Raw genomic sequence first — 14,870 nt, 5'->3', positions numbered from 1 at the left:
CCCCTGCCAAAGCTGGAGAACGGGCAAGAGCACAGACAGCAAACTATAGCATGTGAATTCAGATGTTGCAGCAAACCACAAACTGTCACTAGCAAACCAGCTATAAGCCCTCATTTGAAACCCTGGTTTGGTGCCGATCAACAGTGTAGAGTTTTTGGGACTGTCTTCATTCAGCTATCATAACTGATTGGGGTTTGATCGAACCACAGTTTGCTGTGATATCTCAGTGCAACCCAAGAGGCTGGGGGCAGAACAATATACACCTTGCTTGGAAAGTATTCACACATCACTAGTTGATTCCCTGGGATCCACTACTTAACTGACCAGCTGGCGGCACCTCCCACTGCAGTCTCTCTCTCTCTCTCTCTCTGTATGTGTGTGTGTTGTCACTGTGTGTCACAGTGAAATCCTAATCATGTATGGTGGTAGAAGTGCCATCAAGTTGTAGCTGACTCATGGTTTGCCCTTGCCTGCTTCTGTGTAGCAATCCTGGGTTTCCTTGGGGAATCTCCCCTCTGAGCATTAACCAGGACCAACCCTGGTTCCCTTTCAAGATAAGATGAGACCAGGCCATACAGGCCAAGGTTCAAGCATGAATACTCTGAAGCAGGGGTAGTCAACCTGTGGTCCTCCAGATGTCCATGGACTACAATTCCCACGAGCCCCTGCCAGCATTTGCTGGCAGGGGCTCATGGGAATTGTAGTCCATGGACATCTGGAGGACCACAGGTTGACTACCCCTGCTCTGAAGTAAATCTAACTGAATTCAGTGGGACTTACTCCCTAAGTATGGGATCTTAGGACTGCAGTTTTAGTTTATTGGTTTGCTTAAGATCTGAGAGCTTCCTACATCAAAGTAATTAACAGAATTCAGTAGGCTTGCCAACCTCCAGGTAGGACTTGGAAATTACAACGGGTCTCCAGATTAGAGCTCAGTTGACCTGGAGAAAATGGCTGTTTTGGGGGGTGGATTCAATGACCTACTGGCAGATTCCAAAAGGGGAACTGCTCACTGAGGGTGCTTTTGGGACCTGTGACCACTAGATGGCACTACAGGAAAGAAAACCTAGCCTGATCAGTTCAGCCTGTAATTTAGTCACACTCCTACTAATAGTGGCAGAGCAGGCTGACATTCAACAGGCTGCAGCCCTCTGTAGAGAAAAGCCATGCTTTTTGAATGTCCTGTATCTGTTATAGGCAGAGAGGAAACCCTGCAATTTCAAGCTTTTCCCCATTGCTGCTGCTAGGAAAATATGCAACTGTTAAAAATACAGATGTTGTTTTGGGGAACAAAGGAATGCAGCCTTAGGTGGGAGGTATAAAAGCTACTCCTGCATGCAAAAGGGTTGGATTTGTGCCTCTCCAAAAGGAGACAATATTCATGCATGGTGGCTGTGTCCCAGGGGTTTATGCTTAATAGAAAATACTACAAAAGGCAATCTTTGGGATTGGTCCTTAATTTGAAACCTGAATTTGATCTCTTAAATGTATTGATATAACTGCTTATCGCAGAGTGGTATTACTACATGTTCTGATCTCTGTGAGGATGGTACTTGCATGTTATTGGGAAACAACCAGTGGTGCCTATGGCAGATGATGATTCCAATATGTGGGAACTGACAGCCATTCAATATAATATTTTAATGACAAGAAATGGCCACAACTGGCTGCATTTTTTTAAAAAATCCTTAAACTGTTAGAAACAAATGGGAATAACTAAAACCATGTAGATTCTCTTCATTTGTTTTTGATTTGTGAACTTGATGTGTTGTGTGTTCTGTATGCTGGTTCTGATTAGATATTGCTTGCTTTTCGAATCGTGCTTGCATCGTGGCATGACAGGTCACATCTCAGAAGAGATTCTTTCCTGCAAAAGTGGACTTGCCTGCATCTGGAAGGCTGCTGGCAGTCAGGAGCAATTGAGCCAGCTAAGCAAGGCCGGGCCTCAGCAAAGCTTGCTCTAGGGCTGTTTCAATGTCCCAATCCACCCCTGCCCTCCTGTGGAGAGACAGAGCAATACCTTCCCTGGTTTTCCCTAAGCACTTTTATCTGTTTAAGTCTGCTGCACAGTTACTCAGGGACAACTTTTAAATGGTTCAACAAGTTTCCGACTAACCAGTTCCCTGAAACTCTAGTTATGAAGACATGAAACAAGCAAAGAGTCAGGAGCCGAGGGTAAGGCTAGCTTGTCCTGCATCCAAATGTACATAAGTACTTTTAAACCATAAAAGCCACAGTATAAACATTGGCTTTTCCTTCTGCATTTTCTCTAACCTAAATTCCCCTTTATGATTAAATATATTGCCATTGGCAACAGTGCAAGGCCAGCCCCTTGACCTTTATGCCCACCCAGCCCATGGCCTTGCAAATTTTCTACACTGTGGTTTTGCAGGGGGTGAAAAGGCAGCCCTGTGCTCCACCCTGAAGAACAGCCTTCTTCTCCCTGCCCAAGCCCTTTCCAGCGCACAGCAGCATCTGCTGGAGCAGTGTGAAGCCGGCTTCCGCAGTGCCCATGAAGATCCTTGCCCAGCTCTGCCTGGAACTGGGGTACGTCTGCCCTGGTGTTCTTAGTCTGTTGCTTAGCATTGCTGTGTGATTTATTTTTCCTGGCCAGGATCTTGTGGCTTCAGGGGTGGCACAACAGACCAGAGTTCAAGAGACGCTTGTCCGCAGTTTTATGCTGGGCAAGGGGGAGTTAGAACCTGCAAGAGCCATGCCAAAAATACAGGCAGAATCAGGGTTTGCCAAACTCCAGGAGAGGGCTGGAGATTCCCAGATTTACAACTAATCTCCTGCTGAAAGAGTGCAGTTTCCCCAGGAAATCATGGCAGCTTAAGAGGGCGGACTCTAGGGCATTGTAACCTGCTGAGATCCCTCCCCGTTGCAAACCCCACCCTCTACAGACTGTGCCCCCAAATCTCCGTATTTTTCCAAAGTTGGAGTTAGCAACCCTAGATAGCATTTTTGTGTCTGGGATGTATCAGAATAGCGTGCATGGGACGCGGGGGAGGGGGGGAAGGTACTAATAGAAACCTAAAAAAGTGGCCTGGGTTCAGATCAAATATCCATTTATTCCTGCATCGTGTTTCCAGCAGGGGCCACCTCTGCTCTTGTTCCCGGTCTCTGCTCTTTAGAGGCAGTCTGGCTACTGAGGCTAATAAACAATAAGCTTACCTTCCATGACTTCATTCTAGCTAGCTTTCTGATAAACCAAGCAAAGGGAGTCTCTCCGCCTCTTCAGTTGGAGGCCATATCAAATACTATGTGACACGCCCAGCTAATGGCTGTGACTAGGACAAACATGAACCTCAGGCAACCCACAAAATTCAAGTTCAGTTTCTGGCAAAGATGGCATGTTGCAGTGGTGGAGAACATTTACATCTTGCCAACCGTCTCAGGTATTCTAGTTAAGACCTCTCTAAACATTTCCATTTGAATTTATTGCTGTTCTGCAGCCAGATGCATACTCTGGTCTCAGCCCCCACGGTTCATGGCTCCATGAAAACAGACACGTTTTCAGTTGTTTTATGGTATTTTGCTTCTGTCTCTCACTACAAAAAGCCTCTTGTGGCGCAGAGTGGTAAGGCAGCAGACATGCAGTCTGAAAGCTCTGCCCATGAGGCTGGGAGTTCAATCCCAGCAGCTGGCTCAAGGTTGACTCAGCCATCCATCCTTCCGAGGTCGGTAAAATGAGTACCCAGCTTGCTGGGGAGTAAACGGTAATGACTGGGGGAGGCACTGGCAAACCCCCCAGTATTGAATCTTCCATGAAAACGCTAGAGGGCGTCACCCCAAGGGTCAGACATGACCCGGTGCTTGCACAGGGGATACCTTTACCTTTACCTCACTACATCCTGGAAATGAGGTTCTGGGCTATACTGTCCTCTTGCACAAGGGACCAAATCTGCCCCCTCTCAGCTCGTTTGTGCATGTGTGTAATTGTAAATCTTAGCACACAGACAAGAGAGAATCAATTCTGTTGCAGGATGCTCCTTTGGGTGGTACCACTCATAAACCAGGCAGCAATGATGAACTGCGATCCAAAGAGACGATACAAAGCCTTCAAGCTCATCCACAGGCAGTTGGTAAGTGTGAGTTTTCTGTGGGGCTAGAAATCTGGCTTTAGTTTTAGAAGAATGCTTATTGGGAGGCAGTGTTTCTCCAACAGTATGAGGTTATCATGCTAGTTTATTCCAGAGAAGATCATCTGTAGTCAGTGGGCTTCTTCCCAGTCGTCTAAATATTACCTGGCCCAGTTAATGGTATCATTTCACTTATTCTGCATTTTAAAAAAGGGAACGTGCAAACATGTTGATCTGATTGTAGTGGAAGAACAGCTTTATAAGTCTGCATAATTACTAGCCCAAGAGACATTTCATAGCCTTCCTGCTCAGGTGCATCTCTGTTTGCTGTTTTTTTGGGATATCAATGATCAGAGGGACAGCATGTCAACTCACTTTGTTTAGCAGTAGCTCACATGAGTCCCCAGGAGAAATTCAAATTTTAAAAAACATTTGACAATTATTACAGTTTATTTAATAAAAATCATGTATTTTAAAAAGAAAATAGTTGATTGGATATATCCCTGGCTCCAAAGAGAACATATGAAGGCTGAGAAGCACAGAAGAAAATGGAGTTAATTGTTATATTAAGAAAGCTGGAGATTAATTGGCACCATCTGGTCCATCCAAGTTTGCAGTGTCTTGCGGCCTTAAGATCATGGCATGAACCAATGTTCTTTCAACTCGCTTTAAAAAAATCAGCTTCTACCTGATGACGAGATTGGAATAGACACTATTCTGTGATAGTTTTGGCTCAGATTGTTCCAGTGCACAAAAGTCTCCTTGTGTGAGCACCAGAAATTCACCACAAGCAAACAGGCAAATGGCTATTTTGAAAACCTGCATGAAAACAAACAAGTCTGTCTCTGAATTGGGGCCCCTCCTGCCCTTTCACATTGGAGAGAGAGCATAGAAAGAACAAAGGAACGACTTCACCAAAACCCCTGGCGTACGTATTTAATATGAATAATCAAAATATATATTACAGTTTCTGGTTTCATAGGGAAAATTCTGTTGGGGGGTTTGTACAGTATACACAGTATTTCAAAAAGAAAAACAAAATGCATTGATGCCTTTTTAAATATTATTTCTTTTCAAAGTCCCTTCTCAATTTAGAGAGCCAAAACCTCACCATTTCCGTGCAAGGAAGGAATATTCTAATGCCCTGTCCAAAATTTATAAGGAAGGAAGAAGAAAGTTTGCTAAGGAGAAAGCTCTGCAAATAATTTCCAGTTTTAGTTCAAGTTCCATATGCTTTGACATTTTAATAAATACTCTGGCTTGTCCCCATCCCACCCACCCCCCACCCCCCACAATCTGCAGAGGTCACAGCATTTGCCCAGAAAAGAGGAGCCACGATCTCTTAGCCAGGCAGGCAGGCTAACAAGGCCAGCTGCAGCAGAAATTGGTTAAAATAAAATCATGGTTATCTATGTACACTGTTTCCGTGTCTGAAGTTTGCCCTCCGCCCAATGGCAAGCTATCCAATGTGTCTTTCCTCTTGCCAAGGAAAACATGTAATGTGTTAAATATGGATTGTTAGAAAGTGCTTGCCTTTGAAGTTAAAAAACAGAGCTTTAAAAAGAAAAGAAAAAGAAGTTAAATGTGAATTGGAAGTGTTAGAAAAAGACGTCTACAAGACAATTGTGGCAGCAAAAGGCCTGGAGGCTCCAGAATGTCTATAAATCATGGTCCCTTTTAATTGTGATTTTGACACAGTGCTAAGTTTCTAGGGGGGGGTGAGTGAGAGGGAGGAGAGAAAGATAAAACACCACCAAACCATTACCCCGAACCTCCCTACTGAAACTAGTATGATTAGTAAATGTTTGTTGTAAAATGCCTGTACAGAAATTTACACTCAGAAGTCTCTTTTTTCCCCCACACCTGTAGCCAGGGAGGGGTGGGGGGGCACAGGTGACATACATTCTTAGAGGTCCTTCTCAGTGGGCAGCTCCATTCGGCAAGATGCTGGCTTGGATCACTTGCGGTCGTCGATGGTTTTTATGAACTCCACTGCCGCCGTGAACTGCATCCACCAATACAATTCTTCTCCAGTTAAACAGCTGGCGTAGAAACTACTGATGTATTGGACAGTGGACAGCAAGCAAGGTGGGTTGGCCTTGGAGGAGGAAAGAGGCAGGCGTACATTACAAGGACTAAACAAGCATGCTCAAAATATTACTTAAGAAACAAACACCCAACCTTTTACATTATGGTAGAGAAGGAGGCAGCAAGTGTTCATGTGCTGTAAAGAGGGAAATCTGCCTAAACTGGAGTACTGCATTTACATGTCAGACTAAACAATGGCTTATTCAAACCCTGGTTATAATAGCTGAATGCAGGAGGGCCAGAGTTTGTTTATTCGGCACCAAGCCTGGATTTCAGACCATGGCTTGCAGCTGGTCTGTTAACTACCGCTGCCATTCCATTGAGACTTGTGGCCATGCTGAACTGCAAGCCACTGCTTAGAGTGGCATTGCCCCATGTGAACATCTGGCCATAAAGAGAACAGTAAAGAAAGATTGTCCTCCCCACTGATAACTGGAGTGGAGAGCCACAAGCAGGCATGCTGGAGTCTGTTACTTATGTCTGGCAGGTAAAAACAGAGGCTCCTGAACAAACCTGAGCATAAACAAGCCACAGTTCTTTATTTTCATGGGCTACTCTACTGGTGGATTAGATTGATTTGGAACCCCTCTGTCCACCCCCAGGGATGTTATTAGATGGGAGTTGATTGTTTTACGCTGTATACCTTGGATTTTTTGTATGCGAATTATGAGATCTTTCTGATTTTTTTTAGGGGGGTTTATTGAGGTGATTCTATTGTCGATTTTACATGTTGTAAACCGCCATGAGACAGGATTTCTGAGAATGGCGGTATATAAATCAAATTATAAATAAATAAAATATAAAATAAATGGATGTCTGAACACAGCCCAGTAGTCAATTTTTCAATATAGTATTTATTGTAACAAGGTTGGCAAGTGATTGGTGTTTTGTGTGTCCCTGAACTGTACTGAAGGCTGCCATGAATAAGAGCTCCCCCCCCGGCCCTCCCCCCCAGTCACACTGGTGTCTGGAGAAGATTGCTCGGGGAGGGGTACAGTTTACTCTTGCATGTTTTGGACAGGGAAGCTGAGCCCACCTTTTCAACGATGCCCTGAAAAAAATGTGCCCCCTGCTGATAAGAGGCCAAATCCACAGTCTGGCCAGGGCTTTAAAATGAGAGATCGTAGAAGAGAAGGGCACTGACCTTTATGAGTACAAACACAAGGACGGGAACAAAATCATCTGCCCCAGGAACTGAGTCTTCATTAGCCAGGCTCAACAGGTTCATGATGGTGGAGCACATTCTCAAGATGCACTGCAGCTTATCCCGAGGAGTCTTATAGGCGCTAATTGTGCGGATCTCGGACTGGGCTGATGGCCAGGGAGCTTCCCGGAGATAGACCTACAAAGGAAAGAAGCATACTTAATGGCAGCCATGCTTGGCTACTGTAACGTGCTCTGGACTATTGGTCTAGTTTCACCTTCAGTTCCACTAGAGCTACAAGGTGAAAACAAAGTGAGTGAAACTGGGAAACTGCATCCCTGACTTTGTGTGGGGGGAGGAAGAGGGTTAGAACCATGGCCATAAAGAAGGGTCATTGGCTGGGTTGGGCTAAGGAGAGGCAGAGGCTACCAAAATCTCTGCAAGGTGAAGGCAGGCTCCATTTTTGCTGAGTTAATTCCCCTTTGGAGCCTGTGGGACAAATTCAATGGGAGGGCATCTAGTCATTCAGGTTAGGTCCCTCCCTCCCCACCTGAAGGTGGTTAAAGCCAGTGAGCAAGGCTGCATGCTTCAGGTCTGCAAGTTGGGTCTCACAGGATGGAATACTGCTTCATTCAAAATAAATAAAAGGCTTCCTGTGAAATAAATAAAGGGAATCCTGTGAGCCCCCAAATCTTCAGCCTGAAGTGAGTGGTACAGTCCAGGCATAAGATTACAATGAGGTCTCACAGAATGTGCCCCAATGGAGGACTTCATAGTAGATTACCTCTGGTATCTGAAGTGCTTTGTGGTTTGCGCTGACGACTTTTGATAGCCTCTGGATGTGATCATGGAGAAGCCTAGAAATCAGTGACAAAATCTGGTAAGGACAACTGTCCCAGTAAAGGAGGTGCTTTGGGCATCTACAGTCTTGAAGGCAAAAATCACAACATTCAGGCTCACTTACTTTGGCCATATCATGCGATCCAACTCAAAGGAGAGAGCGATTATGTTAGGATTGGTTGGTGGTGAAAGGAAACCAGGCCAACAAAGAACACGGTAGTTAGAAAAGATCAAAATGGACACTGGCCAGAGCATTATATAACTAAAAGCAGCGGTGCAAGATTGAAAAATGTGGTGACAGTTGACCCACAGGATCACCAAGAGTTGGACACAACTCATCATCATCAGAAGTCATCCCAAATGCTCTCCTTCTGACATCCATCCTTTCCATATCCTGCCCCCACAAAAATGAAGGAGGTCCATCAACAAGAATTAGCTATGATGGCTAGAGGGGACCTCCATGTCTGAGGAACTATGCCTTTGAAGATCAGGGAAAAGCCCTGTGCCTCTTCCAGATGCCACCCAAAGCATCTGGATGACCACTGTGGAAAACAGAATGCTGCATTAGATCCGACCCATCAATGCTCTTCTCTTGCAGTACTACAAATATACAGAAGATTTGACAGATTAAATACCTGGATATTGCGTGATCAATTTTATTTTTAAAAATTATTCTTTACGGACTGCAAAGGCTCCATGAAAGGGCCTTTCTAGGGGTCCTGAGGGAAAAGAACAGTCCCCTTTCAAGCACAAAATGTGACATAATGGATCAGCAGGCCTAAAGAAAAAACCATTTGGCTTTTTTTGCATCCAAGCTGGCAAAGGGAATATGGCCCAGCCACCTTTCAGTTACTTGTTAGGTTCATAGTCAGTATTGCAGCAGATTTCTTTCATCCATCATTATAAAGACTCAATTGGTCACATACAAGGACAAATCCATTAAAGCGGGGGTAGTCAACCTGTGGTCCTCCAGATGTCCCTGGACTACAATTCCCATGAGCCCCTGCCAGCGTTTGCTGGCAGGGGCTCATGGGAATTGTAGTCCATGGACATCTGGAGGACCACAGGTTGACTACCCCTGCATTAACATGATGAGCCCTAATGAAAACTCAGCCACCCAAGTTCAGAACAAAAATGTGAAAGTGAACAAATTGGTATGGTTTGTTGGGTGTGCAGAAGGAAATTTTCTAAAATCAAAAAAAGACCATCACAAGTGCCAGGAAGCAGAAGAGACCCCCACAAGGAGGGCAGTTATTAAGGGGTAAGACACCCCATTGAGGCCCGTTTTACTCACTGGTCACGCAGGATGTCTCCGTCCTGGTTAGGGTAAAAGGCCAGCTTGAAGATGCGGTTCATGACGCTGCGCTCAATGGCCAGCTGGGCATCTTGAAGCTGCTCCTCACTTGCATTCTGCCAGATGACATCCTGGGCCATTGCCCCGTACAGGAACTGGAGGAAGTCTTCCACCTGGGCAGTCTTGTCATCTGCTGCAGTCAGCTTCTGGAAATCTTTGGCCACAGAAGAGAAGGGAGGAACTGCTGTCTTGTGGGCACCCTCCCCACATTCAATTTCAGAAATCTCTCAATGCCCTCTCAAACCAACTACTCCCACCATACCACAAGCAAGGCTGTGATGACACTCATTTTCAACACTGCCAGGTTTAACTCTTAAGATGCACTACGGTTGCAAAAACACTCCCTTCCCTGGGTTAAGGACACTTCCAGAGGGTTACAACTGACTGTCAAGCAGTCCCCTCTGCATCTTCTGCCATGCCTTTTCTAGGCTTCCTGTGACATCGGACTAGTTCAGCCAATGGGAGCATGGGTTAAGCTTCTGTATCTGTCAAACCCTCCTGCAAAAGCAGAACAGCCCATCCAATCACTGTCAAGAGTCATCAACACTAGCAGATTTGCTACCACACCAGAAAGTGAAATTTGTTATGTTATTCCACCCTTTGCCCAAAGAGCTCTAGGCAGCATCAAATGCAGATAGGTGCACACGGTACATCCCCAGCTATCTAGAAGCTTTAGGAGGTGAGCAGATAACTTGCATCAAACCTGACACTAATCAGACCAATCACCGCAGCAGGGTTACCTTGAATGAACTCTCTGATCTTTGGCTCTTTGCTCTCCAAAAGCAGCCGCACACACACAGTGGTGAAGTACCGGTTAGCCACCTCTTTGTCACGCAGGACCCTCTGCAGCAGCCTTTCTAGGTGAGCCTGGGTTGTCTGCAGGCCTTGGCGGCACCGAGTCAGGTACGTAAAGTATGGGCCTCTTTTCCTGGGAAGAAGAAAGTACATTCTTCAGCACCAACCACCTTGGACTGGTGGGAGTTGTTGTGGCTGTGAGCAAAACTCAGGAGTGAGGAATTTAACTGGAGTTTCTTCAGTGCAGATCTCTCCCCTGCTGTACACCTGGCAGCATTTTCCTACGGGGAGGAACCGTGACCAGTGCCAGCCCAACAGAGCTGGAAAGAACATTCTCAATGTCCCCTTTGCGACCTGCATGCAGCTTGAGCACAATCAGAGGTTTCTAAATGGCCAGAAGCTCAATGAACTGACTGTTTGTACAGGAAGCCTTGGAAGTAAGGGCTGTGCAGACCTGATCTATCCTTGGCAACAGTTCTTTATTATCATTATTATAATAATTATTATATTTTGATTTTTAGGCTGCATGCTAAAGGCAGCTTACAGTAATCTGATCCACTTAATATTTCTGTTAAGGCCTTGGAGGAGGAGCATGTCTCATGGATTAAGTGCCACTCAGCGCTTAACACCCACTCAGGGCAGCTGTCCCAGCCCTGAGTGCCTCCTACTCCAACCGGCTTGCCTATCCAGCAGCCAGTCAATCGTCTTCCATCCCCCACCTCTGACTACCTCCCTTCCACTTCCCTCCAAAGCTCAGAGGCTGCAGATCACTGCTGCATGAGAGCTGCTCCTGCCGGTGAGTTCCCTAACAGCTGCCTGCTGCCTTTCCAGGTCCTGTTTGGTGTAGTGGTTAGGAGTGCGGACTTCTAATCTGACATGCCAGGCTCGATTCTGCGCTCCCCCACATGCAACTAGCTGGGTGACTTTGGGCTCTCCACAGCACTGGTAAAACTGTTCTGACCGGGCAGTGATATCAGGGCTCTCTCAGCCTCACCCACCCCACAGGGTGTCTGTTGTGGGGAGAGGAAAGGGAAGGAGACTGTAAGCCACTTTGAGCCTCCCTCGGGTAGGGAAAAGCAGCACATAAGAACCAACTCTTCTTCTTCTTCTTCTGGGGGGAGGAGGAGGCTGTCTACAATGTTCTCCCTGAATGCAACGGGCTTGGCCCCCAGTATAACATAAATAAAAACCATTAAAACATTACAAGTTAAAATGACCTATTGCAATATCCTTCTCCTAACTCCCCCGGCATTCTATCAGTTTTTCAGAGCTATGGTTAGGCGATCTTTCTATGTGGAGGACCATCCAGTTGTATTTGGAAAACTGCGATAGGAGAGGTGGGAGTTGGATGGAAGGAGGCCCATAGCTGTTCTTGTTTTTATCCTGGCCTTAACCACAGGCCTGTCAGAAGAGCACCGTTTCACAGGCCAAGCAGAACTGCGTCAGCTCTGTTCTTGAGGGGAGGTCACTTCTCGAGTTACTAATAAAAACCACAGACACGAGTACCCAAATGTTTCTTGAGAGGTGTCACAACTTCCCACTTGCAGGCAGAGCCAGCCATCAAAGAAAGTACAGACTTAAGCTGACCTCATGTCCAGGAAGAGAGCAAATTTTTGTTATCATAAAGGGATGCATGGGAGGAAGAGAGAAAAACATCCAGCTCACCACTTGCCCCACGGACTGTGCAACAGTCTGCTTCTGTAGAAGAAGAGTTGGGGTTTGTAACCACTTTTTACTATCCCAAGGAGTCTCAAAGTGGCTTACAGGTGCCTACAATTCTTCTTCCCACAACAGACACCCTGGGAGGTTGGTGGGGCTGAGAGAGCTCTGAGAGAACTGCGACTAGACCAAGGTCACCCAGCTTGCTGCACTTGGAGGAGCAGGGAATCAACCCTGATTCTCCAGATTAGATGCTGCCACTCTTAACCGCTATACCAAACTGGCACTACACCAAGCCAGGAAGAAGTGAGCGCAGACTGGCAAGCATGGCTGTTATACAGGTTCTGTCCCTAGCAAGTGAGTTTTGCCCCAGCTGAAACTTTCAAGGAGTCTTCAAGGGCAGCCTGACCAGCACCAAGCCACACAAATTAAAGCCTTACTAAGGAGGAATTCTAAAGCACCTGCCACCATGGCAATTCTGCCCCAAACTGCAAATAGATGGACACAAACAACACCTGGTGCCGTGACATAGGGAGGCAGGAGAGGCTACCTGTAATCCTCAGCAATGGAAGCCAGCAGCTTGCGGCAGGTTCTGTTGTCGAAACGGCCAACGCACCGCATGGTCTCCTGGAGCTGGGCCATCAAGTTCTTGTCTTGGAGGTTGATGGCTTCTGCTAACTGAACTTTTAGGAAGCACACGATTTCATTGTCTGGAGTTTTTAAAGAAAGGAGGAAGAGAAAAGTTGGAGAAAGAAAATGTCTTTTGACATCTCAGGATTCTAACTTCTGCAGAACAAGCATTCAGTGCAAATGCCAGTACCCCTCAGGTGAAGCACTGTAAGATCAAGAGAGGGCCTCCCCCCTTCTCCCCAAGGTAATCCAGAGCTTTACCTGAGCTCCATACACAAGAAGAGTTGGTTTTTGTACCCTGCTTTTTACTACCTAAAGGAGTCCCAAAGCGGCTTACTATCACCTACCCTTCTCTCCCAGTAACAGACTCCCTTATGAGGCAGGAGATGATGAGCGTGAGAGAACTGGGACTGGCCCAAGGTCACCCAGCTGACTGCATGTGGAGGAGGACTGGGGAATCAAGCCTGGTTCTCCAGATTAGAGGCTGCCACTCTTAGCTAGTAGCTGGCTCTCAAGGCTCCTCTATAGCACAGGAACACACCAAAAGGTTGCCTGCTGAAGCTTTGGACGATTCACGCCTCTTACCTTCTCCTGTCCACTGGAACTGGGAAACCCTAATATGCCTCTGTGCTAAACTAAACTAACCTATCAGTCTTCATACACAGATCCCACCCCCCAAATCTCTATTACTGCTCTGTGCTCTCCCTTCCTCCAGGCAGGAGGGATTCCCAGGTCAGTGAAACTTGTAGGGATACAAGGGACAAAAGTAACCCCTTGAGTACATAAGTCCAGGGCACCTCCAGTACTTCAGATGTACTTCAGCTCCCAAAAGGATGGCAGCAAAGTATTTACCTTCAGGATCTGTATGATCAGGAAGCCCATTCCGTGTTGAATGAGACAACATGGGGAAGGCAACAGAATCCGCTGAACAGAGCGCGAGCCGCAATTTCTTCTTGGCATCCCTGCAAAAAACAATGCCAAAAATAACATCTGCTGGTCAATTATAGAGTCATCCAAAAATTCTTTTGCGCCAAACAAAACACCTTACTTCTATCCTCATCCTCAGCAGCAATGATGTAACCTTCTGAACAACTTGCTAAAAAAAACAACTGGTTCAGTTTGCACTCCCAATTTTGCAACAGAACTGCAGGAGAGTAACTCAAACAGGATGGCTCCTGATTCATGGAAGGTACTAACTAGCCTTTGAGATGGTGAAGGAGAATTTGGAAAACAGGTTGCCAGTTCTACCCTCCACCAGCAGAGGGCACCTGAGCGGACTCCACAGCCAGAGGGTGGTGCTCAGCAGATGACAGTCCTGCTTCACTGCTCCCTAATTCTGCATGCCTCGCTCTACATACCCAAAGCCTCTTTGCTGGGTTTTTCATGAGCAGAAATCCCTGGTCAGTGCCCAACTTCGGATCTATCCCTCCTCTGCCCTGTCTAAAGTCTTTGTCTTCCCGTGTCTCTCAGTTACCTGTAGGAGAAAGCAGAATCCTGTGGCTGAGCCACTTGACTAGCAGAATCCGGGAGGTCGTCTGCAGACATGTTTTGCAAGGTGTCATCGCGCGGAGAATCATGGATGCTTTCACCGTCTCCAATGGCATCTAAACAAAGCAGCATGTGTGCACAATTTGAACTGTCTCTCATTTAGAGAAGGGAGCAGCCAGTCTTCTCCATGGGAGGAGCGCAATGGGTCAGGCCCAACTCTCACCTGCGCTGTCATAGCTCACTGCAGCGCCTTCATTAGGGCTGGTCCGCTTAATTGCATTCCTGTACTTGTCCAGGATGTCCTCTGCAGCCTGTGCTTGGGCACTCAGCCTAGGATTGGAATCATCTAAAATGTCAAGTAAATTTTTTTAAAATCACAGAAATGAACTCATTTTTCTGATATAGCGGGTGGAATGACAGAACCACCACCAACATGGTTGCATTTGAGAACCCAGATGTACTACCAGGGGATGAAGCTGTTAGGGAGACTATTTTATCTTCCCTAAATCAGACAGCTGCAGGAGCCAAGGGAGACGGAAAGAATTCTGCCTGGGAAGCAAAAGTTCAGAAAAGAAGCCCAGCTAATAAAACACCAGGGAGACTCAAATTTTAATGGCCAACTTTTATTCCCACATCGGGATTTAAAGCCTGATATTAGCATTCTCTGGGCGAAATGATGTAGTTAAGGCAAATTCTCCCTTCATCCTGCACTTGCTAAACTGACAGGGACATACATATCTAAAAGCTGGTTCCCACAATCAGAAAAATCAAGGGAGACAACAATCCACAG

The 14,870-nt window shown here is 46.3% G+C and overlaps 1 protein-coding gene and 1 long non-coding RNA gene across 9 annotated transcripts in view; one reads left to right on the top strand and one right to left on the bottom strand.

Moving 5' to 3' along the window:
- The window catches only part of LOC143821716 (uncharacterized), a 51,488-nt gene that overhangs the window by 16,469 nt on the left and 20,149 nt on the right, over nt 1-14,870 (top strand). The window contains exon 2 of the long non-coding RNA XR_013225885.1: nt 3,986-4,085. This is a non-coding gene — a long non-coding RNA (uncharacterized LOC143821716). The remainder of the gene's footprint in view (nt 1-3,985; nt 4,086-14,870) is intronic.
- GAPVD1 (GTPase activating protein and VPS9 domains 1) overlaps nt 5,005-14,870 on the bottom strand; it is a 47,625-nt gene continuing 37,759 nt past the window's right edge. For all 8 annotated transcript variants that reach the window (XM_077306006.1, XM_077306005.1, XM_077306003.1 and 5 more), the window contains 9 exons: nt 14,304-14,426; nt 14,067-14,196; nt 13,445-13,554; nt 12,513-12,672; nt 10,249-10,436; nt 9,449-9,662; nt 8,099-8,171; nt 7,315-7,512; nt 5,005-6,180 (listed from right to left, as the gene is read on the bottom strand). In XM_077306006.1, coding sequence (XP_077162121.1) covers nt 6,040-6,180; nt 7,315-7,512; nt 8,099-8,171; nt 9,449-9,662; nt 10,249-10,436; nt 12,513-12,672; nt 13,445-13,554; nt 14,067-14,196; nt 14,304-14,426 — 1,337 coding nt within the window. In that variant the 3' untranslated portion in view covers nt 5,005-6,039. The remainder of the gene's footprint in view (nt 6,181-7,314; nt 7,513-8,098; nt 8,172-9,448; nt 9,663-10,248; nt 10,437-12,512; nt 12,673-13,444; nt 13,555-14,066; nt 14,197-14,303; nt 14,427-14,870) is intronic.

Source organism: Paroedura picta, chromosome 12 (genome assembly GCF_049243985.1).
Source record: "Paroedura picta isolate Pp20150507F chromosome 12, Ppicta_v3.0, whole genome shotgun sequence".
Lineage (NCBI taxonomy): Eukaryota > Metazoa > Chordata > Lepidosauria > Squamata > Gekkonidae > Paroedura > Paroedura picta.
Note: the sequence above shows the minus strand (reverse complement) of the source record. Positions and strands in the feature narration are given on the sequence as shown.